This window comes from Gracilinanus agilis, chromosome 2 (genome assembly GCF_016433145.1).
Source record: "Gracilinanus agilis isolate LMUSP501 chromosome 2, AgileGrace, whole genome shotgun sequence".
Classification (NCBI taxonomy): Eukaryota; Metazoa; Chordata; class Mammalia; order Didelphimorphia; family Didelphidae; genus Gracilinanus; species Gracilinanus agilis.
Window position 1 is genome coordinate 680,178,249 of NC_058131.1, and position 25,722 is coordinate 680,203,970.

At 35.9% G+C, this 25,722-nt stretch overlaps 1 protein-coding gene across 1 annotated transcript in view; it reads right to left on the bottom strand.

The window, feature by feature from the left end:
• The window catches only part of ARIH1 (ariadne RBR E3 ubiquitin protein ligase 1), an 83,302-nt gene that overhangs the window by 10,468 nt on the left and 47,112 nt on the right, over window positions 1–25,722 (bottom strand). The window contains exons 3-9 of the mRNA XM_044659129.1: window positions 18,402–18,546; window positions 12,535–12,627; window positions 12,011–12,066; window positions 7,334–7,400; window positions 5,287–5,393; window positions 1,597–1,639; window positions 253–324 (exon numbers count right to left, since the gene is read on the bottom strand). Of these exons, the coding sequence (XP_044515064.1) occupies window positions 253–324; window positions 1,597–1,639; window positions 5,287–5,393; window positions 7,334–7,400; window positions 12,011–12,066; window positions 12,535–12,627; window positions 18,402–18,546 (583 nt within the window). The remainder of the gene's footprint in view (window positions 1–252; window positions 325–1,596; window positions 1,640–5,286; window positions 5,394–7,333; window positions 7,401–12,010; window positions 12,067–12,534; window positions 12,628–18,401; window positions 18,547–25,722) is intronic.

Consider the following 25,722-nt stretch of genomic DNA (forward strand, 5'->3'; position numbering starts at 1 on the left):
GGTAAACTGAGTGTTATCTCTTCAAAAAAATTCAGCATAGATTATACATGAGAAACAGACCACTTTTTCTATGAAGGAGACAGCAACCAAAGAATAACTAGCATTGCAAAACCACACACTTTCAATCTAAGTTCCCAACTTCTGGTTAGATATAAATAAATAAATGAAGAAAAAACGTCCTTGCTATAATGCCACAAAATGCAGAGGGAAGGCAGAACTAATTATTAAGAGCCAGTCAAGTAAAATACAAACCTTTGTGTTGGCTGCAATCCAATTGGAGGTTTCACTGTCATCATCACACTTTTTAATCCACTTCTTTAACCACTGTTTGGAAACAACTATTAGTGTACAATAAAAGGTTTCAGGGAAAAAAATACTGAATACTTTTTAAAAGGCCTTTCTTTTCATGAACCTTTCATATCTTACATAATCTTGCCAATATATATATACCACACTTATGGGGTGATGGGGTAAGGCAAGGTAAAGGTAGACATACTGAATAGGAAACTGCATCTTAGGTCTTGAAAAGGTGACTACACAGAAGGGGGGTGGGGTGGGGATGGGGAACTAAATTCCAAATCTCATCACTATGCAAATTCAGGAATTGGAAAATTCTGGGTTTGTGCTTAGCAAGTACTACATATGTTGAGCATTTCCTAGGAATCAGCTCACTTAACAATATATCAAGATTTCTATATAATGTGCTACTTCTGATAAATTTCAGAACTGAGCTTAAAAAGTAAAGGATGATATACATTAATACATAAAATTATAGAAAATTAAAAACGTTTGAAGAGAATCTTGGCTTTATTATGCATAATACCCAAGTTTCTTTTGGGGGTAGAATTAGGAGGAAATGTTGTGAGACAGTACAGACAACTTGGTAAACTATTTATAGAACATTACCCCCCCACCCCCCCTTGATTCTTTGTTAAAAAAGACAAATACATCAAGTATCAATCATCAGGGAATTCTATGCCTTCTGATTGGAAACTCACTACTAGAAGCTATTCTAGCATGTCCCCCCCATTACCCCAAATTCCTGAAGCTTAACTTACGGCAAATTTAGCAAAAATCTTCTCTTACACCTACTACTATACTATGGCTTCCTAAATGTATGGGTTGGTTATTAATTTACAGTTGTGACAACTAGATTCCTAGCCTTTTCATTTTATTTAGAAGACTACTTTCCCAAGCTAGTATGATTCCCAATCTAAACCCTTTACATCAGATTTCAAAGCTGAGGGGTGGATCTAGAAGTGAAAATAAATCTACTGGAGAACAATTCATGAGTGAAGGAAGCAATTCCTTAATGACTAGTAGGTAACAAAGATGAAAAGATTTGACAATTTCTAAGTATATTGAAATGTTATTTTATATACTAATAATATGGATTCATACCAAAGCCTTCAATCCTGTAGTTCAGAAAGTCAGGCTGTTATATATTTGATTAAAGAGTCATCTTCAAAACTATTACTTTTCCTTCATGATGTAGGATTCAAATACTGTCTTGTTAACATAGCAGAATGAGAAACATACCAGCAAAGCTGGACAACTATCCTGGGTCAGGCCAAAGGTTAAATCAAGCAAACTTACCTTGCATTTAACAGGATCGTGCCAATTTTCTCCACAGTTAAAGCTACAAGTGACACAAAGAGACATAAAGACATTACAATCTCAAAAGTGAATGAAATTCAATGTTACATGGTGAGTTTATATTCTCTTTTGTTTGCCTGAATTTTTCTTCCCTACAGACATTCTTAGTCCACATGGAATCTGGGCATAGCAGTGTTGATTAGTTGAAACCATTCTTTTCCAGGTAATTGTGGCATTTACTTCTTTTTGCTGAGGGCACAGTAAAGGAAAATCCAGACTATAAACCCATTCAAGTGACATGAGCTACTGTTCTGTATGTAGCTCACTCTAACTTAGGGTAAGACACTCTAAGCTTTAAGAGTTACTGATGCAGCTTAATATTGCACTGTAACATAACAGACTTAAGAAAGGCTCCTTTAAAAATTAATATAAAATTAACTTCCAACAAATCTGCAGACTAGCTCCTCATCTTGGAATCTTCAACAAAAATTCATCCACCTAAAAGTTTCTTAAAAAGAACCTTAAAGAAACTTTTTTCTTAAACAAAAACAAAACAAAAAAACAAACAAACTTAAAAAGAGGTTTAACTGGCCCCAGGGGAGTGACCTTGCTAAAAATATGAATAAACCCTATTGCCCGCTATAAGGAAATTTACTCCCTGCAAAATGTGACACTAGTTATATCTGGTCAAAGTGTAATCTGGTATATCAAATAGTAAAGAGTCAAAGGAAAGGAACTAGGGGCTTTCTAAAGATTGCTCCTCTTTTTGGGTTGGGTGAAGACAGGAAATGGATATAGGAAGGAGTAGTCAAGGAGGTTAAAAACAATACAGGGTGTGGGGTGGGGAAGAGAAGAATGCACACATAGTATAGTTAAGTTCATAATGGATACATGACTGGAATGTATAATAAAGATAGTATTAAGAGAACAAGATCAGGTACCTTTTTACAACGATGGTTAGGTCAAGAATTCTCAACAAAATAAAATGATTATTTTGATTATGACGTTGAAAAGCAAGATTTAAGTAACCACTCAGACATACATTACTAAAAACAAAAAAGGAATGGAAAAGATTACAATAATAAAGGTTTTCATCTATAGAGCATTTAACTCTCATTTTGCAAATGCAAAAAATGAGGACCCAAAAGAGCATGTCTTTGTTTAGGGCTATACAACCAGCAGGTATTTGTCAGGTCTCTTGACAACTCTAGTCCTCTGTCCACTATATAACCAAAGAAAATGAACAGTTCTCAAAAGATTGAATATGAATATGAAGGATTATTCTCCAAATTAATAAAAGAAACAAATTGAAATACTGAGTGAGGTTATCATCTCTCCTACTCAGCACATTGGTGAAGAGAACAAGTAGAAATTATGACGATTGGCAGAAATATAGGAAGACAAGGCATGAGATTATGCTATATTATGCTATAGACCAATGTGAATTGGTCTAATTATTCTGAAAGTAGGAATTCTAAGAATTAGAGATGGCCCACACTTCAGGTACTGAGATGGGAGGTAGAGGCAAGGGAGCCAGTGTGGCTGGAAAACAGAGCATATGGAGGAAAGAAGGATGGAAAAAGCTTAGAGAGGTAAGAAGTAGCCAGGAGCTGAAGGATCTAAAATGCCAGGGGCTTGGCTCTCTGTTTGACCTTGGAGACAATAATGATCCACTTGAGTAGAAGGGAGGTTGAAATGATCAGATCTATCCACAGAGTGCCAGGCCTACAGACAGGAGGTCCTAGGTTCAAATTCGGCCTCTGACACTTCCTCGCTGTGTGACCCTGGGCAAGTCACTTAACTCCCAATGCCTACCCCTCAGCACTATGACAACAGCCACTTTGTGGAGGATAGACCGGGGGCGGGTCCAGGGAAGAATGGGGGACAACTTAGGCTAGGGGGACCAACTGGTAAGCTACTGTAATCTCCTGAAGGTTGAGAAGTGATGAAGACCACAACAAGGGATGTGGTTGAGTGAAGGAAGAGTACACATAAGGGAGAGTGGAAGAGAAAGACATGCCAAAAATTAGATGTTGATTGTGTGGGGTCAGAGACTACTGAGGGTGAGACCAAGGTTGGGAGCCCAGGTGACTAGAAGGATAGTTGTGCCCTCAACAGATAAATTCAGAAGGGGGTACTGAGGGAAAAGATAATGGTCTGCTTTGGTCATGTTGAGATTGAGATGTCGTCCCACTGAAATACCTAACGGGCAGTTAGTGAGAAGAGACAAGAAGTCAGAAGACAGACAAGGCTGGACAAATATTTTTAAGAATCACCTGCACAGAGATAATTAAAATTATAGGAAGTGATTAGAAAAGGTCCAGTATTAACCAAAATATTTACAATAATATTTTACTAATGATGCAAAGTACTAGAAAATATATAGGTACCCATTGTTGGGAGAATAGCTAAATATATAGTGAAATGTGAATGGAATTATTACTACTTTGTAAGAAATTAATATGAAAAATTCACAAGTATAGAAAGACATAAACTAATATAGTATGAAGAAAAAACAAATATAAATACAACTGTAAATAGAAAAAAACCCCCAAAACTCAATGTTGAGAAAATTTGGTGCTAGACTTAATTTCAGAGAAAGAGAAAATGTACTTCCACTGCCCTCTCTGGGGAAGAAATGTGAAAACAGCAGCATGTATGTATGTATGTATGTATGTATGTATGTATGTATGTATGTATGTATGTAAAACCCTTGCCACCTTCCATCTTGGGATCAATTCCAAGATAGAACAGTACTGAGGGCTAGGCATTGGGAGTTAAGTGACTTGCCCAGGGTCACACAGCTAGGAAGTGTCAGAGGCCAAATTTGAACCTAGGACCTCCTGTCTCTAGGCCATCCACTGAGCCATCCAGCTGCCCCTGGCATGATAAAAAAGGAGAACAGAATGGTCCAGCAAAAAGAATCCTGAATGAGTCACTAGAATAAAATACCAGGATTTGGAGTGAAGCTTTTGCCAGTCACTAGTCAGACACATGACTGTAGGCAGCTTCCTAAGCAGTCTAGATTCCAGGTTCCTCATTGGTAAGAAGGAAAAATCACACCTGGCTTGACTACATAGCAAGCTTTTTTTTGGACCAGAAAGAGTAGTATAGTATATAGAGTATTTAGTCATGGAGCCAGGAGATTGTTGAAATCCTACCTCTGACACTTAGGAGCTATGTAATCATGTCTAACTCATGTGCCTTATTGCCTATTTATAGATTATAAAACAGGGATATAATACTTATGTAACCTAACTTACCACCACCATAGGGATTTGAAATATGTAAGAGTGCTTAAAAGTAAGAAGGGTTATGCAAACTAGAAGAACCAGCAAGTTGATCTAGGGGTCAATAAGGTACTCTATGTTTTTATATTGGATCTGTTTTGGACCTATATGCCTTCTTATCTGCATATCTGTGCCCTTCCCAATCCCAGTTTTATTGACTACTAAACAAAAAGATGGCCAACATTTAGTTTATGCCAGGGAATGTGCCCCCAAAGCACACAAGTAGAAAAAGAGACTTCAAATTCAGCATGGAACTTTCCCAACAATTCTTGCTTAGTGAATACATAGAAAATAAATAAAAAGCATGTGAACCTACAAGTCAAGACCACAAAACTATCCCCTATGAGTTAAATAATTTGAGAAAAGCTACTCTATAATTTTAATTCAGAAAGTTCCTTACCAAAACTGACGCCCACATTTGCAGCGAACAGGTTTGGCATCAGGATACTGGACTTTAACAACATGGTGACAGTCTGGGGCGGGACACCACTTTAACAGTCGATTGCACTGAAAAAAAGAAGAAAAAAAAAACCCATAGGAAAACAAGGAAAGAGAACAAATACAGCTCAGAAGGCAAGTTCTTCTGCATGAACATTCCCAAGAACATGGCAGCTTACTTCTATGGCTTGGGGGCAGGGTGAGAGCGCTGGGTTTCACTTTCATAAAACCATGCTTAACATTCTTGGCACCTTAGAAGTTTTCTCTGCCTGTTCTCAGTGAGCCACATTTGAGTTCAAAATCCCATTCAACGTATAGTTGGTAGAGACATTGTGAACAGAGTTAATAACCCTTACAAAGAAGTACCTGATAAAAAATAATTGAATTTATGAATGTTCTTTATGAAGTGATCACCAGTGTGTGGTCTCTAACTGGCTCAGTCTATTTGTAAATCATTTGATGAATGCATCTTTTATACCATCCTAAAAGTACTTATAACTCCACAAATCCTTATACAACTATTTTCCAACATAAAACTGAAAACCAAAGCCCCTTACTTCCTTAGTATGAATTCTAGGACAGAAGAGTGGCAAGGGTTAGGAAATTGGGGTTGAGTGACTTGCCTAGGGTCACACAGCTAGAAGTGTCTGAGGCCAGATTTGACTCCAGGTCCTCATAACTCCAGGATTTGCGGTTTATCCACTGTGGCTACTAGCTGCCCCCAACGTGATATTTTAAATGGAAAATGAGACTCATGTTCTCTTTCTCTCTGTTTAAGGAAGATGATAAGATATGACATACCAGTCTAGAGATCTGCTCATAAGTACATAGCACTAAGATATTTTTCAGAACTCTACCCTTACTAGACAAAAAAATGAAACAAAACTTGATGTTGAGATAGCAAAGATATCCAAATATTCTACAAACTTATGAGAAAAAAATGCCCCATATAACTAATAGAGATTTACAAGTTAGAGCAACTAGGTGCAACACCTCAAACCCATCTAACTGGCAAAGATGACAAAAGAGGAAAATGATAAATGTCAAGAGAAGATGGAAACTTGGGCCCAACTATGTACTGTTGGAGCTGTGAACTGGCCCAACCATTCTGAAAAGCAATTTGGAACATGCTCCAGAAAGCACTAAATTGTGCATACCTTCTTAATAGTAGGTTGATACCCCCCCACAAGAGATAGAAGGAAAACTGTCTATACAGACAAAAATATTTATTTTTTCTGTGGTAAGCAAAAGCTGGAAATTGAACATGCCCATCTATTGGCAAATGGCTAAATGAACACCAGTATGTGAAATATTGGGCTATCATGTAATGTTTCAGAAGAAAAAGAAAATTTCTATGAATTTATATATAGCATGAATTGAATAAAACTAGAATGACTTATATGCAATGACATCATAATATTGAGAAAAAAAATGAAAGGCTTTAGAACATCAATGTTAATGCAGTAACAAGTCCAGAGGACTCAAGATCCACTTCTTCATTGTCAGAGGGGTGACAAGACTTAAAATGGAGGATGAGACATACATATTTGTCATAGTCAATGGGAATTGTTTTGTCGGCATCTGAGTTAGGGGATAATAAAAGAGAAAATCAGCCCCATAAAATAATTAAATAACAATAAAAAAAGACATTGAGATCATGCTGAAATGCTCTTTTCTAATTATGCATTCCCAGTGACTTTATGATTTTATGTAACCTGAAAAAGGTACTCTTGAATTAAAAAAAAAAAAAGTTTATAATGCAAATTTGATTTGCTAATCAAAATTCTGAGTTAGGTCTACCATACTTTTGGTAAAATGGTTTAGTAACTTCAAAATCTGATAGTTAAGGCCCAAATGGTTTCCAGTATTTTGAAAGGGCTCTTTAAACATAATTATTGTTCAAAAGGCAAATCCATAATCCAATTTACTCTAAGAGAGATTTCTTGCTGATGGTAATAATAGTAAGGGTGGGGGAAGGGGGAAAGAATTTTCAGGAGAAAACCACTTACCTCTACAAAACTATTAGTTATTAAATGCTGGTACTTTAATTTAACTTTTGAATCTGTGATCAGACGCCTGTTAGAGAAAAAAGAAGCAAAAACGGTTTACTATGAGCTTTGCCTAGAATATACTAATAATTAATAAAACGTTATTTCCTAATTGCTAATCTCTGCTTATAGCTATAAACTGACAAGTAGGGAGATGTAATTATAAATTTTGAAATAGTATGATGAAATTTAATTACACCAATCAAAGCAATTTATCAATAACACTTCTACAAAATCAAGACTTTAAATATAACTGGTACTGTCTTTTATAAATTTTAAATTGATGCCCACTCATAGCTACAACTAAGTTAAGTTAGCCGGAACCCAAAATGTATATAATCAATTTATTCATATATTGCTCAACAGAACTAAAAACAGAAAGTAAGAGGCTACATAGTATCCAAGGTAAGCTAATTACATACAACTGAATTACATATTTTATTCTAAACCATTTGGTAGTTTAAGGTCAAAAGGGAACCAGGCTCATAGCTTTCTGATCATAAAGAAACACAAAGAAATTCGTTTTTGTTGAGAAATCTTTTTTTCCCCTGAAACTAAAACTTAGGCAGTTTTACCCAAATCAAAGAGCATCTCAGAAATAAATTTATTGTTCAGTCATGGCCAACTCTTCATGACCCCATGGACCATAGCTATCCCACAGGTTTTTCTTGGCAAGAATACTGGATGGGTTTTGTCATTTCCTTCTTCAGTGGATCCTTTTATCATGCAGAGTAATCTGCCCAGGATCATACAACTTAAAAGTGTTTGAGGCTGGATATGAACTCAGGTCTTTCTGACTCCAGGCCTAACACTATTCACTGCCTCTTAGACATAGAGGTTGAACTACTCCAAAAAGGTCACACAGCTAAGGAAATGTGTGAGGCTGAATCTGAACACAGACTATAGGTCCAATTCTCTTAATTCTTGAGCCAAAGCAATAAATACATCAATATTAATGCTTAACCAAACCTCATGCTGAATATCTACAAGTTACTCCACAATTTCTCTTCTTAATATTTGAAGCCTCAATTATTTTGATTCATTCTTTCCTCGTCAGAATTCACATATTACCACTCTTGTTTTTCTTCCCTTGAATCTCTACACTCTGTTGGTCTATTCATAGTAGCTAACAGGACAAGAGGTAAATTTCCTCAACTCCTGTTTGCCAACACCCTTAAAATCTGTTACTTTCTTTAGGATCCTGGTCAAATAATTTAAGCCCCTGTCTCTTTACTAACTCCCTAGAAATCTACTAAACCATAGAGCTGTTAGGAGAGAAGTTCCTGTCGCATGAACTCCTCAAGGACAAATCCTTCTTGTCTAGTATAAATTATGAGGATCCTTTGTAGAAGTTTTGGACTTCTTTTGCAGAATTTATGCTATTAGTGCACCCCAAATTTCAACCTGAAGAAATCTTAAGGAATTCTTAAGTTCAAAGACCAAGTATTTCTTGTAAAGTCTTCCCTGAAGGACCCTTTTTGCTTAAATAACACTTAAGTTACCTTCCACCATAAATCTCTGGGCCAGGTTCCCAGTCAATATAGCTTGCTCCCTGAGAGCACGGGACTCTTGATGTTTCTCAAATGCACCAGACACACAGTATAAATATCAAAAGTTCATAACTGATCCAGTCCTTATCCTATTATTACATAATATACACAACTAATCGGACATGTAGAGAGTATTTGGTCATATGATAAAATCAACTAGATTCTGAAGAAATAAGCAGGGTGTTACAGTGCAGTTGCATTATTCTCTGAATCTATGCTTTTAAAATATATAAATTGACAAATACCAGCAAGGTCTCCCTATGACAGCCTATGTGCTACCTTGAACACCCTGCTAATAGGATATCACATTGTAGCTTTGCATCTCAATTTAGTACTAGTCTAGGACATATACTTAATATCTCACTTTGTACTTCTGAAATCTTTCAGAGAAGAGCATTTATAGAGAGCCATGACTTGTGTACTTTTTCTAAGTTGAAACAATATCATCTATAAAATTCTATATCTTTGTAAAGTACTTCATTTGGGACAGACAACTGTTTATTTTGCCATCTATGCACTCTTCCTAGGAGCTTGACCTAAAACACTTGAATGGAAGTGACAAAATTAGAGCCCATTGTTATTATCACGAATCAGATGTCTTAGAAGCAATTTGGCTAGGAAACATCGTCCATTGGATCCTATTACTAAAGGATCAGGTCAATAGTGGTTGGAAAGGAGAATGATTCTAATAGTGACAGGTTGATGTTTTTCTTTCACCCTAATCCATCCCCTTTCCTTCGCACCAAACCCACAGATCCTAACTTCTTGCATGTCAGGATGCAACATTTTATCTCTGTTATTTGGACAGAAAGGGTTTAAGATAGAAGATTTGGGGGTCTGTGACCATCAAGAAATGACTGCAGATGTCTTATGAGAGCTGTGACAGTTGAGGACTCAGCATGCTATGTTTGTTATTCAGAATACTGACTCACTGTGTAGGTTAAAAATTTACCAAGTCCCTAATTCTCCTTCAAACTAAAAAAATGATGCCTTCTTCACCCCACTTTTCCTACAACTTGATTCAACTGGAGTGGAAGATAACACTTTGAAGAGGGTTCTCTGAAATTCTGACCAATGGTCAGCCTTCTCTTCAGAACTAAGGTATGTTGGTGGTTTTTTTTACTATGACTCTGAATTCACCAGTGTCCTATTATATAAACATGGGAGATATTTATAGCTACTTTTAGTCTGAATAAATAAAATTCTTATCTCTAAACTAAGCTATTATTTCAAAATTCTTCCTAAACATCTTTCCAATGCAAAAAAAAAAGAAAAGAAAAAGGAAATTCTTTTGTCATCATTTTATGTCCCTTCTCATTCATTAATAGGTAGATAGCCACTAAGTCCATGCTCTAAGCCAGGTCAGCAGTAAAAGGAGAAAAAAAAAAAAAAAAAAAAAAAAGGAAAAACAGAGCTGAGTCACTAAAGATCAGTTTGGTTACCTTTGGAAAATGACTCAAACTCCCTTCCTTATGAACAACAATAACAACAACAAAAAAAGATCAAAGCATTTATTGTAAGCAACAATAACAGCAGGGAAGGACTTCTCTCTTACAAATCTCATTTCCTCCTCAAATATGCCTATATACAAAGACTTGTAGAAAAGGACATTTTTATAATTCTTAATATTCCTTCAGGAATGATTACCAAGAATATAACTGATGTTAGAAAATAGAAAGCCTGAACTTTGTATATATAAAAAGTAGAGAAAAAAATGTGAATCGTACATAATTTATAAGCTTTACAAATAACATAAGTACTAATGTATTTGCTTAAAACAAGTTTAATTCCTCTAAATTTAAGAAAATTTTTCTTAAAAACATTCAAAATAATTTGACATTAAGGCTCTTTGATAGTTGACCTAGGTTCTGGTTAGGCTTTCCTATTAACTAGTTATGATTCCCTAAAACAAGTCACTTCATTGTTTTCTGATGGTTCCCTTAAATGTGAAGTGAGGAGGTTGAAACAGGTAATACTTTCAAGCTCTGAACACTTCTTATAATTAGTCAGGGGTATGAGAAGTACCAAATTCTTTCTGGGAAGTAGAGGATGGCAAAATGGAAAGATTATATACTGGACATAGGATTAGTAGACCTATGCTCAGGGACCAGTTACTTTAAAACTTTCCAGGGCTCAGTTTACCCATTTGTAAAAGGAAAAAGGTGAACAAGATAAGAACTAGTTAAGTGCTATTGGGGCAGGCAGAAATGGGTGGCAACTATTTTATACCCAGTTGATGCTTAGTATGTGCAGAATTGAAGTTATCTTAAAGGCTATCCCATGGACAAGAAATCAAGGCTTGTGCTGAATAGCTCTTCCTCATGGTAGAGTAGAAAGGAACTGGGTTCAAATCCCAGCTCTTCTCACTTGATGTGGGGTCAGTCAAGCCAGCTTACTTTAATTTGGTGGTTTATGCTGAAATCAATGATCTCTGATTCGCCTTAATGTTCTACATCTATTTTATGATCTAGGATGAATATGAAGGAATTTCAGAGATGTGACAACATAAAAGAATTTTCTTTAAAGTTGTCAAAAAATGTAATAAACATACCTGCACAGGAATTGAGTCCCTCATTATTCAGAGAACAGATGACCATTCACAAATGGGTATTTTACTGATGTGATACCTCCTTAGCTAGGAATTATACATGTCCTATGTGTTTGTAAAGATGCAGATCTTAACTGCTATTAGGATGAGGAAGAAAAGTGGGAAATCTTGAGAATAAATTTGTTAATCTGTTCTACAGATTTGGGGAAGAAAAGAATTGAAACTAACAGCTAAAATGATATTTGTGAAATCCACATACCCAATGTTTTCCCTCTCTCCATTAGCATGGGTAATAAAAAGGTGCTTATCACATTCCATAGTTTGCCTGAATACTGACTGGGTATTTTACTACAAGAAGTGCTTCAAGTAGTAAATGCAATGTCTGGCCCACACCACTAGAAAGGAATTAAGAAAGTGTTAATATTTTTACATTTAAAATTCAGCAACTACACAATGCTCTGTGAAAGACAATTTAAATTTAGTCTGGTGTCCAAACAAAGAAGAACTATATATAGGCATCTGTTCACCTGAAGTACTTACATAACTGTGCTGTCGTCCACTAAGATATCACAACCATGAGCAGGACATGAGATAGTCTGAAAAAGAGTGAATCATATACATTCAAATTCACCTTTCTATCTATAGCTTTTGGATCCTTCTAATTGACAATGTGGATCATAAAAGAAAACAGACCAATATTTCCATTTGTCTGTATTATCTGTATTGTCTGTATTATTTGGCATGTCCAAACCCTATTAAGAATATTAATACCAGTAGCAAGCAAAAAAACTTAATGTCTAAATATTGCTTCGTGGGGGGTAAGGGACAGGAAGGAAAAGGCAAAAGGTTAATTTACTGAACAAACTAGAATTGTGGGGATCCCATGGAAAATAAAAGGCAGGAAATACACAAAACTATATCAAAGAAAAAAAGCCCTTCTCAAATTATTTATTAGTGTATTTAAAGCCACTCCTTCAGGGAATTTGTTTATACCTCAGATATTGCAACCTGGGAAAATCAGTCAATTAACTATTAAGTTTCAAGATATGAACCAGCTTCTTTACCTGTCCCATGCCTTCTTCCATTATTTTGGTAGTTAAATATTCGCTCCAGCACTGCATACAGAATTTATGTCCACATTCAAGGCCAGTGAAATACTGCAGCAAAAATAAAAGATGGGGTTTAGCATTGACTCTTTTGAAGAGTCACAGGAAGAATGACCTTGAGATAAGGCAGTGTTATTAAATTACATCATATGCTCCTTATAGGGTCTGCATGACCCCAATGCAGAATTAAAGGACCACGCCCATGAAAAACCTCCAGTGAGGAGGGGAAGACCCTAGAAAGGCAAACTCATTCTATTTGTCCCAACAATTCATTTGAGTTTCATATATGTTTGAAATTAATAAAAGGTTAGCATTCCTTTTAGCCTAAACGTAGGGATTTTAAAAGACTATCTAATTTTATTAAAAGTAAAATCCAAAAGCAAAATCTAAAAACCTTTAGGTCAAAGATATGTTACATGAAAAAAAATTATCAATCTCTAATTGGCACCTAATTAAATATTTGACCACAAGTCACCAAGTAGCATGGTAAATGAACAATAACTGAAGAAAACAGCAATAATGTAATACTACTTCAACATTATGTAGTAGGATCAGGAAAGGTTTGCTTGTTGAGTGTTTTTTCCCATATAGGTAAAATGTCAATTCAATTGATCTTTTAAATGTTTATTTAGGGAAAATACCAGACGATCTTTGTTTTTCTTTCATAAATGAATAATATATCTCTACAACAATAGCTCACAATTAGGCAAGCACATCAAGGTTTTCAAAGAGTGCTGTTCCTTATAATCATCTTGTGAGAGAAATAGCATAGTACGTATTATGAAAGGAATTATTTTGTCCCTTTTGCTGTCTTCTGTTCTAGGGAAAGTTTTTCATCTTTTGATAGTCAGAAACAAACAACAACAAAAAAAGGGACTCAATGAAATGGTGAGTGCTGATATTGATGTTGGCTTGTCTTATGATATCAAAGAATTATTGTCTGAGGACAACAGCAAAGAGTTATGGTTTAGGGGGGCAGCTGGGTAGCTCGATGGATTGAGAGTCAGACATAGAGATGAGAGGTCCTGGGTTCAAATCTGACCTCAGACACTTCCCAGCTGTGTGACCCTGGGCAAGTCACTTAACCCCCATTGCCTGGCCCTTACCACTCACTCTTCTGCCTTAGAACCAATATATAAGTATGAATTCTAAGATGGAAGGTAAGGGTTTAAAAAAAAGTTATGGTTTACAGACAAAAATGAAATACGGGTTATCTGGAAAAATTAATTTATAACATTAGATAGGAAATAGAGAGTGAGGAAGACTTAAAAAAATAAAAGTCATATCAGTATACATCAGAGCATTTAGTCCTGACTCCTTCCAGTGATAGAGGGGTTCCTAGCTCCAGCTTACTTTTAGAATCGCTCTGAGGACAAGAGAACACTTTCCACCTAATGAATAATCACAAAACCAAAATTTTTTAATTGTTTCACAGGAGTAACTATGAGATCAAATCATCCCCTTATAATCTATAATTTTTAAGGCTTTTCACATTATAATTGATCCACCAAACAAACAATTTTGTTTTATTCCAGCATGAAGCTCCAAGGGTTAAGTGTTACCTAAGATGTTGCTAGTAAACAGAATTATGGATAACAGTTTACAAAATTGTGATCATATATGTTTTCCTCTGTGGGCTAAGCATGTTCTTGGCAGAAATATTTCATTAAAAGAATATATCGTTGACCAATATTTAAAGTATGATTCCCCCAACCCCTTTTCTGTAGGGGGATGGGAGAGGAGAATAGGATTTGGGATTTCACTGGTGCAGAAAGTTCCCAGTGAGGATCTTCAAGGCTGATTGGCACCTTTTTTGCAATATATAATCTTTGAGAGCTCCCTGGGGTACCATGAGATTAAGTGATTTGTCCTGGGTCACAACTAGCAGGTGACAAAGGCAAGATTTCAGCCCAGGTCTTCCTGACTCAAAAAAACCCAGCTCTCTATCCATTATGTCACACTGCATCCCTTACAATGATGCTTCTGATGACAAAGAGAACATGGACAGAGACCAATAATACCTAGGGGTCACCGGAGTTTTTCATTGTATAGTGGTGAATGCTCAGCACACAGTAAGCACTTAATAAATGTATATCGACTGACCTGTGTTATCTTTCTATTCTGAAAGGAGTAACAGGTTGTCCTTATATTTGTCCTTTAGAGCCTCCATTTCTGCATTTTCCTCTGAAGCTTGTCTTTTCCCTTTGTTCTTTTTTGCCTCCATCACTTCTCCAGCTGGGGCTTGTATGGTTTGACCTCAGGTTTAACACCTTGATTGGAAGGCTTCCACAACATGCTGCGCCCCCGCCCGCCCCCTTTATTATGTCCCTAGGTTAGCTCTTCACTTCTGTCACTAACTAGGCAAATCTCAAATAAGGAAGCACATAAGTTCTCACAAAGCAAAATAAGTAGGAAAGGGCTGTTAAGACAAAACCCCAAAATCTTAAAAAGGTTTCATATGCAGCTCCTTGCCTAAGACTCTTGGAAGAAAATAATAATGAAAAGTGATCATTGTTTCATGGGAAGAAAGCTTTTAGGATGGTTTTTATAGAAACTGACTATTTCTGAAAAACAAAGCCATGTTTCCTGCAGAAACACTGTTTAATGGGGTCTCTATGATATGGATATCCTTGCTTAGTTAAGATTTTTTAAAAAAATGCTTTTAGAATATGCCAGTTTAAAATGAGATGAAACATATATAAACATTCTTTTTCAATTAAAAGTTTACCAGGGACTTGGCAGGGATTTCCCAAATTATTAGCCAGTTTAAAAAAAAAAAGTTTTAAGTTCATAGTAGAAGGCTATTAATTGCTTAATTGGGTTAGAATAAGCTAGATGTCTTAATAATTTTTAAAGAATACCTAAGGTATGAATTAAAAAACAATATAAAATAGAGTTGATTTTCCAATACAGATAATATGCCTATAACTAGAAAGTGGCTCCACTGGGAGAAATCAGTATATACACTGTTATGTAGAGATGGAAGTATTTCGCAGGGATTCCATGCTGCCATCTCTACATAACAACACTCTGGATCGCACTCCTCTAGAATTAATACTTCAATGAACTTAAGGAATTGACTTCAACACTACTCCTGGACTGCACTGCAGATAAGGCAAGGATTAAACAAGGCAAGGTCCTCCTCTTATTTCCAGTACCATACTGGATGGGATATTTTTATTTATTTATCAATTACAGCAAATTAATGGATTTTCACATAAGTTTTCCAAAGTTATATGATCCAAAATGACCTCCCACCCTCCTAGAGCTGGCAAGTAATTCAATCTAGGTTAAACAAACATGTATTATCATGCAAAACATATTTCCGTGTTATTCATCTTTATAAGTTAATAATCTTATAAAACCAAAACCCCTAAATGTATACTCAAAAGTGAAAAATCATTATGCTTTCATCTACGTTCCTACCCCAACAGTTCTTTTTCTGGAGGTGGAAAGTATTCTTTTTCACAAGTGCCTCAGAATTGTTCTGGATCATTCATTGTATTGCTGAGAGAGTAGCTAAATCTATCACATTTAATCATCCCACAATATTGCTGTTACTGTGTACAATGTTTTTCTGGTTCTGCTTATTTTACTTTGCCTCGGTTTGTGTAGTTCCTTCCAGTTCTTTCTGAAATCATCCTGTTCATCATTCCTTATAGCACAATATCACCACCATATACCACAATTTGTTTAGCCATTCCCCAATTGAGGGACATCCCTTTAGTTTACAATTCTTTGCCACTACAAAAAGTGTAGCTATAAATATTTTTGTATAAGCGAGTCCTTCCCCATTAAAGAAAAAATCTCTTTGGGATATAGACCTAGCATGGTACTACTGAACCAAAGGGTAGGCATTTTATAGCTCTTTGGGCATGGTTCCAAATTGCCCTCCAGAACGATTGGATCAGATCACAACTCTACCAGCAATGTATCACTGTTCCAATTTTGTCACATCCTCTCCAGCATTTGTCATTTTCCTTTACTGTCATATTGGCCAATCTGATAGATGTGTGAGATGGTACCCTCAGAGTTGTTGTATGTGCTGAACAAAATGACTAACTTACAGACATACTGAGAGATTTCCCTAAGTCATACTTATGAGAAAAGTGAAAATTAATAAGCCTACTGACTACAATAAATTCCCTTGGTAAGTATGCCATGATGGGTTTTCAATATAATTCTAAAGCTGTGTTAAAAAACCGAAACCAAAAAGCCCCATTACTTTCCATCTTAGAATCAATACTGTGTAACAGTTCCAAGGCAGAAGAGAGAGATAAGGGTAGGCAATGGTGTTAAGTGACTTGCCCAGGGTCACCCAGTTAGAAGTGTCTGAGGTCACACTCTCATCTCTATGACTGGCTCTCAATCCACTGAGCTACCCAGCTGCCCCCCACTGAAGTGATTTTTAAAGAGCACTGCTTTGATTAGCTTTAAAATCTTAAAATATCTGGTCTATCCATTTCTTACCTAATGATGCCAGTTTTTATATCAGTTAAGAACTGCAGAAATTTTATGAGTTATGGAAATAAAATATAAACCAATTGTACTGGGCAAAACAATAAGGACACAATGTCAAGTAAATTTCTTTATATATAACGAACTCAATGAACATACTTCATAAATGTGTACAATCAAAGGAATTTTACATCTATGAAAAGAGTGTAGGCAGAAGTCTTCTGCATGTTTCAGTATTTTAAGGATTCAGACTTTTTATTAATGGAAAAAGTATCATCTTAACTTACTTTATTTTATTATTTTTTAAACCCTTGTACTTCGGTGTATTGTCTCATAGGTGGAAGATTGGTAAGGGTGGGCAATGGGGGTCAAGTGACTTGCCCAGGGTCACACAGCTGGGAAGTGGCTGAGGCCGGGTTTGAACCTAGGACCTCCTGTCTCTAGGCCTGACTCTCACTCCACTGAGCTACCCAGCTGCCCCTTAACTTACTTTAAAATAGAAGACTATGAAAACTATTCTTAGCAAAAATGTGTATGTGAATGAGAAATCCTAAAAGAAGAAATTGTGGTTTGGGGAATGGGAGGGGGGGTGGAATCATAGGAATAAAGGATTATATATGCCAAATTTATTTTGAAGCAGTAAGTCATTACCAATCAAATAAGACCACAGTTTTAGAGCTACAAGAGTAATTGGAGGGGATCTAGTCCAACTATCTCATTTTAAACATAGGAAACTCAAGTACGGAGAAGTTATATAACTGGTCCAAGACTATCATAGGAAAGCAGGGGTAACATTTGAACTCAAGTTTTTCAGCTCTAAATTACTCTCTGCACCACATCTAACCTGACCATCAAAAGAATGTGTTTTAAGATTTTAAACTTCCACTTATCTGAAGATTGGCAAGAAAGCAATTATTGTACTTTAAGTAAAAACCAATGTTCCTAAACCTTCCTTTTCCATTATGGTATTCTTTTATCTTTAAGGACTGTTTCAGTTAACATGTAGTTCTATATTACAATGATTTCTATAATTAGGAAAATCTTTTCAGATGATGAACCAGCAATTTCCTCAACAACCTGATAGTAAAGGGATTTTTCATGTATTTAAGAAGTATTAAGTTATTCAGGCTGTTTAGTTCCTGGGGAAGGAATCATGGAGTTCCTTCTTCTTGACATTAAGAGCAAACTTGGAGGAAAGGTTTGCTCACCAGGGGTCATGTTAATCTAATCTGTGCTTTATGGCTTACTCTTGCTCTTAGACCCAGTGCCTGTACAAGCACCACTTTGCTTAGCTTTCCTGAGCCAAGATCTGCCCAGGTCCACCCTGGGCCAGTGCCCACCTCCGACACAACTAAGCAAATACTCACTGAATTAGGGTAGTTCAAGTAGCAGATCTGACAAGGCATGTCCTGGGCTGACGACCGTGTGTTCATCTGGCGTGTTCGAGACTTTTTACTTGGATTAATTACATGACACTCAGCAAAGAGCTTCTCCAGGTTTCCATCAAAGTACCTGCATTATTCAAACAGAAGGGATGAAAGCCAGACAATATATCACCCAGTGAGAATTTCCCCAAACCTTAGATCACATCCAGAGAAGAGCATACAAAAAAATATAACAAACCCAAAATATCACCCTGGTAAAGAATGTCCAGAGCAAAGGTTGACATGCCTGGAACAAAACATGCAGATTTTCTGGAATATAGGTCTTCAGAAGTAATAGGTCATTAATTTTATTTAATAAACCTATAAGGACAATAAAGAATGGTAGCCTCTATAGGATTCTATTGACAAAAAGCAAATTTGTTAAATTAATTATGATATTCTCTGAATAGGTTGACCCAAATTACTAAATTAAAATTTATACTAATACACATGTGATTCTGAAAAAGTGGAATTCAGTGATTTTAGACATACTTGTATAGAAAATAGTACATGTTTATTTCAAGGATACCCATGATTAATGTTCTTCAGATTTTATGTAGTAAATAAATGAACTGTGATGTTTAAATATTTTCTTAAAATGTATTGGAAGTTATTCATCAATTTCTGAATATGTTATATTAGCGGGGTAGGAAGCCTAGAAGGACATTGAATTTTAAAAAGATTCTATCTGCAGCAAAGATCTTGAAAACTAGTGATTTCAAATTATATTTATAGAGGGCCTATTATGTGCTAAGCACTGGCTATGTGCTTTACAGAATCACATTTCATTTGCATTCATAATCCTAGATATCGATTGGGTCTAAGTGAGTAGGATATTTTATGTCAACAATGACAACTTACATGGATAAAGTAATATCAAGAAAGACATATCTGAAGGGAAAAGGAGGGTGGTTAAGTATTGAGACTGAGAAAATAGAAAGCTCCAGATACTACACAAGTACTCCCAAAATGTTAAAAAAGACAAAGATCGCCAAGTGTTAGATGATCTAGGGAGAATTTATAGAATGGCACAGACAAGAACCATGGTACATATTTAAGGAGTAGAGGAATGGCAAGTAATAGCCACGTCTGATGTCTACTAACCATTACATACCCATTATATGACTCTTTAGGACTGAAACGTCATTTGCCTCACACTAACTCATATGCAGGTGTCTTCCCTTATCTGTGGTAGTCAACTGCTGGGATGGAGCATGGATAGATGGCAAACAGGCAGGGGCTCAGCTTTCTACACAGGCCCTGGAGGGCCACCTGGTCATTTCTGTTGCCTTTACTTGGGAGGGAAGGATTGAGTGTGTGGTTATTGTTGTTGTCGTTGATGGCAGAGCTGAGGGGCAAGAGTGAGGAAAGAGGGCATAATGCTATATAATGTGCAATGTACTTTATTGTTACTATATTTAATGTTGATAATGTCTTACTATATTTATCAATTAAAGTTATGTATATCTGAATGTACCAGAAAATGTTATTAGAAAAAGAAAAAAATCGTGTTATATATGAGGTTATCAGATGTTCATTTGTAGCTGTGGTTTCAGCCATTTCATGGTATGTTTCAGAATATATCCCCCGATATGGCATAATGAAATATCAAATGTATGATTTAAAAGATAAACAACAACAACAACGAATTTGGAATCAGAAAGACACGTTTAAATCCCAGATCTGCAACTTATTATCTAACATAACCCTAGACCAGTGATGGGCACTTTTTAAAGAGGAGCCAAAGGAAAGGAAATGCTCATCTGTCAGTCTGTTTCTAAGGCAGCTCTTTCGAAGTTTCATTGTATCATATCCTACTCATTGTATCTGTCAGATTAGGAATAATGTCCCACAGCCAGATAGAACATTTCAGGGGCGGAATCAGAAGTATCTGGCCCATGGGCTGTAGTTTGCCCATCACTGTCCTAGACCAATCATTTTATCCTTATTTGTATCTCATCTGTAAAAATTAGACTTGATGACGTTTAAGGCCCCTTCCAGCCCTAAACACTTATGATCCTACAAGGTCCCTTCACCTGTGTAAGGACTTTAAAATGTAAGGACCAAGGATATTCATTCTTAAAGCGTTAGATATTTAATCAAATGTAAATTAGTAAAGGTATAAAACCAAACCAAAATCTTCACATCTACTTATACCATTATAGAAAACTAAAGGACGAGGCCTATTGTATTTCTTCAGATAACATTCCTTGGGGCCCAAATTCTACTCTATCATCTCCCCCAATTTGGCTGTCTTAGCAATCTCAGAGTACTAAAGGCCTTCACACAGGTGCTATCTTCACATATTATGGTATTATTTAAGTCCTAATCAATAGGATAGCTATTAGCAAATTATTGCTTATCACAAACTAAACCTTATTTTCCAATTTTTGATTTAAAGAGTATTAGGGATAGGGCTTGGAAACAAAAAATTCTGAAAAGGCTTAGTGGTTAAACATTTTTGGCACCACTGTTGAGACTTACTTAGTTTTCATTATATGGCCGCATGCATGCACACACCCATGAAATCGCTATGACCAGACTGCTGTCTAGTGTTTGCTTTTACTTAACACAAACACCTTATTGTTGTTAAAAGAGAGAAACTCAAAAGTGGTAAATGGTATTATTGGTAAACTCAAAAGTGGTAAATAGAAATATTGCATAATAAAATTTGATCAGTACATTAGAGATATTTCTGTATAGCAGTGGAAAAATAAAGTATCAAACTAAAAACAAGGAAGTGACTGTGGAATTTTCAGATAACAAATTACATCTTCCTCAAGGTTAGATTTTGTTCTGTAATTGGACTCAGTTATTACTTTTAATTCTCCTTTAGCCTTGTATAGGTGAGTGGATCTCCCCTGACCCCCTTCAGATTTTTTCAGGCAGGTACAGACAGTATTTACAATAGTTCAGCCAAGTACTGACTTTTGAGGGCACTATAGATTTTGGTCACCAGTTAACAACTATTTATTGCAACAGACATTCTATACACATCCAACCTAGGAATTACAAAGGCCTGAAAATTCTCCCAGACAGAAAGATAATGGCTTTTATGTAAGATTTAACAATATTCAGCAGGCCTCAAGAAAAAGTTTGCATCAGTAACTCCTCCCAACAATGCAAAATTAGACCAAGGGCACGAAAATGGAATATTACTTAGAGTGAAAAAAGTATCAAATTCTTGGACTGAGACAAGACCCAAAATAAACCATTTATCTTCATATTAATGCACTCTGCATGTATTAGTATGGGGCCCATGAGAAATTTCTTCTTTTCCACACCTTTTCCAAAACTATATCAAAAAAGACTATATGAAAATTGACATAAAATTCAAGTAAGTACAGTAGACACAGAACTAAAAAGAACTCTCAGCTAACATCATTTGTAAATGAAATTCTTACTAAAACCTCTTTTTGGCAATTTAGGAGCTGAAGATCAAAACATAGAGAAATTTAAATACAAGGTTAAGATTTAAGGTACTGAAGATAAGCAATTAAGAAGTTAAAAGGCAGGTGGATATCAAAGAAAAAAAAAATCAACCAAGGGAGGATTCTATGGGGAGGTTAGACAGAAATCAGTAAAAGTGTGAAAAGCAGGTTATCCCCAAACAAAACAAAACAAAAAAAAACTATACCAAGTTAAAAAGCATCTGGAGAAGTAGGTTCAAAGGATTTTGAAACATCTTCAAATGAGCAATCTTAAAACTTGCTTTTGCTTTGAGATTTGCTTCTTTAAAAAAAAATCCACTTGGGTCATTAGTGATCATTCGTACCCTTTCCTCCCCTCATCGATGTCCAAGGTAATGACAGTCTTCATCTGCTGCATTCTAGAATGTTTTGTTTAATTTTGAAGGAGCAAATACAGCCAACAAAATAGATGATTTAAAAAAAAATGGAACCCAAATTTCTATCCAGAAGCCTGAGAATATTGATATTTCAAAGTATAAAATACTAGGGGAAAGAAGTAAAGGGTAAGAGAAAGATGTCCTACACTATAAGAATTCTTGGGAAAAATGAAGAATAGTTTTGGGGAAAAAAATAGTTTAGACTAGCGCTAAGAAGAAAAAATTCCATGTCTAAAGTAGACAAGAAAGGGAGATTATACCTGAAATTCTTAATCTCTTACGCCCAAGGTATAACATAATAAATTCTACATGTTACCTTCAAAGCTGTCTGGTTCCTTCTGGCCCCCCCCCCCCCCCGCCGGTTCATTAAAACAACTACTACCAAAAAAACTCCACTTCAATGACATTCTTTCTGGGCAAAAAAGAACAAAACAAATTCCCCTCTCCTCCCAGATAAAGAAAAAACCACCTCTTTTGTAATAAAGTGAAGCAAAACAAATTAAAAATTTTGCAGTATCTAAAATTGGGAGACTTGAGTCTAATAGTGGGTAACGGGTTTTATCATTGGCCCAGGGTAGTACATTGATCAGTTTTATCTTTCAAATTTGTCTTTACAATGTTGGTGTTACTCTATTAACAGTGTTCATAGTTCTGCTCATTTCACTCTATCAATATTCATTACAAGTCTTCCCAAGTTTTTGAGAAAACACCTAATATTTATCTCTGCAGAAAATATTCTGTTAAATTCACACACCAAAATTTGTTCAGCAATTTCTCACAGTTGCGGTCACCTTTGATTCTGGTCCTGAAAAACTACTATAAACATCCTTTTCTTTGGTCTCTTTTTGGTATAGGCCTTGTGGTAATATTGCTGAGTCTAAGTATATGCAATTTGGTTGCTTTAGAGGTATAGTTCCAAATGAAAAAAAAAATCCTATTGCAAAATAATTAGGAGAATGGTATTTGGATGGAGATTATATTATTAATCAAACAAGGGGAAAAAGTGATTGTAAACAATAAAATAGAAAACAAGAATAATTCCCTAATATATAATGGTCAAAGAATAACTAGGTAGGTGCCATGGATAGAGCACCAGGTCTGGTAAGACTCATCTTCCTGAATTAAAAATCTGGCCTCAGATACCTATTAGATTTGTAACCTTGGGCAAGGCATTTAATACTACTTGCCTCTGTTTCCTTATCTATAAAATGAGCTGGAGAAGGATATTGAAAACCACTCTGGGTTCTTTGCCAAGGAAACCCGGCAAATAGGGACACGACTTAAAAACAAACAAACAAACAAAAAAACCACTTAACTAAGGGTGTGAAGTTATGAAAAGAAAGGAATGCAAACCCCATCAACTCACATATGAAAAACAATCCAAATCACAATTTAAGACAGCTCTGCAATTTTACCTTACAATCAAGCAAATTAGAAAGAATGATTTAAAAAATAGCATCGCAAGAACTATAAGATTATTTGTGGTAGTGAAAAACATAGGTGCTGATGGGGGCAACTAGGTGACTCAGTAGATAGCGATAGCCAGGCTCATACTGTTCTTTTGCCTTAGAACCAACACACATGATTCTAGTAAGGATTAAAACAAACAAGAAAAGGATGTCCATTGAATTTGAGGAATGGCTTAAGAAATTTTAGCTCATGAATACAATGGAATATTACTGCATTACAAGAATTAATGAGGAATTCTAAGAAACATGGAAATAATCTACATTAAATGATGAGAGAGGAGAGTAAAGATAGAAGAACCAACAGATAAATTAATAAGAATTTACTAAGTGTCTGCTATGTGCCCAAAATACTGTGCTAGGAGAGAAAAGTACCAAGAATGAAAAAAATCTCTGTTCAGTGTAGGAAGCTTGCTTTCTAAAGAAGAGGTGAGTCACATTAAGTTCATAATATATATAGCATAAATAAAAAGTGAATAAATGCAAATAAACAGAGTAGTTGTGCAATCAATTTGCTGGGGAGGCAGATGTTGGCAGTGGGGTGGGAGAAGCAGCAAATAGCAGGAAATGTTTACAAAGTCTTAAAAGGAAGGATTCAAGGTGGCAGAGGTAAAGCAGCAAAGGCAGGGGAAGCTGTGCAAAAACCAGTTTGTCTGAATCAGAGTGCTGAAGAGAGAGTGAAGAAGTTTACAATGAATAGTACAATAGTACAAAGATAGGTTGGGGTCAGTAGTGGAAGCTTTAAAAACAAAAGAAAAATTTACACATTTTATCCTAGAGGTCAAAGGAAGCCAGTAGAGATGGTAGAGAAGAATCATGGTCAAATGGGCCTTAAGGAAAGTTGCTTGGGCAGGACAGTAGTGTTGATAGGAGGACAGGAATACACAGAAAATGGAGGTAAGCGAATCAATCCAGAAGCTTCTGCAATGATCTAGGCTAGAGGTGGCTTTAAAGAGTAAAGAAAGCAAGTAGCTACTGGACACACAGGGCAAGAGGGCCTTTAGCAGAAATGGACAAGTTGGTAAGAAGGGAAGGCACTGAGGTTAGTATTCGCCACGTTGAAGGATGTCTCCAGGTTAGACAGCATAAGAGGCCAGACCTGGATACATCATAGACTGTGGGAGTCATGTGCACAGTTAAACTTCTGGGAAGTGATAAGATTGCTTAAGAGTACAGAGCAGGTTATTTTGACACTTCTTATTCAGAATCCTTTTGTCTGGGTTTGTGGTAGGTTTGATGGACTCTATTCTCATAATTTTCAACATTCATTACTGAAGAAAATACTAAATTTCAGTTAAAGATGAATAAAAATACATTCCCTGGCCTCCAGGTAAAGAACTATTGTTAAAAGAGCAAAGAGTCTAGGATAGATCTTTAGGGAATGTCCACAGTATGGTGGAATGAAAAGGATGATAAGCTAGCAAAGGAGATTGAGAAGGGGGAGAGGTTATCTACCAGAGAGCAATGCAATGAAAACCTATAAAGGAAAGGCACGTCTACAAACATGCATGTTACCAGAGTCCCCAGTGAGACCTGAACCAGATTAAAATGTAACTGGGAAATATTTAATAAAATAAAAATAAAACATGTTAATGTGACCTATTACATATTAGTGGCCCTCATTTCTGTTTAAGTTTAGCACCCAGTGTTCAAATGCAAGAGATAGGCTAGGATCAAACAAGCCTTAAAAGTCCATCAGATATGAAAGGTGATGGCTGGTAAATTTGATGAGACCATTCAGCTGAGTGATTAGGGGAGAAGCCATTCGTAATAATGAGGATTCAGTTCAACTGCAACAAGAAATCTTGGTTCCATAGGATCTCTCTGGAAACCCATTTCTCTCCTTTTGATACATAATAGTAATTACAACGTACTTTCTATCCGGTTTAAGTAATAGTGAGAATTATTGGAGACAATCAATAATTTTGATGTGAAAAAAAATCATTTAAGT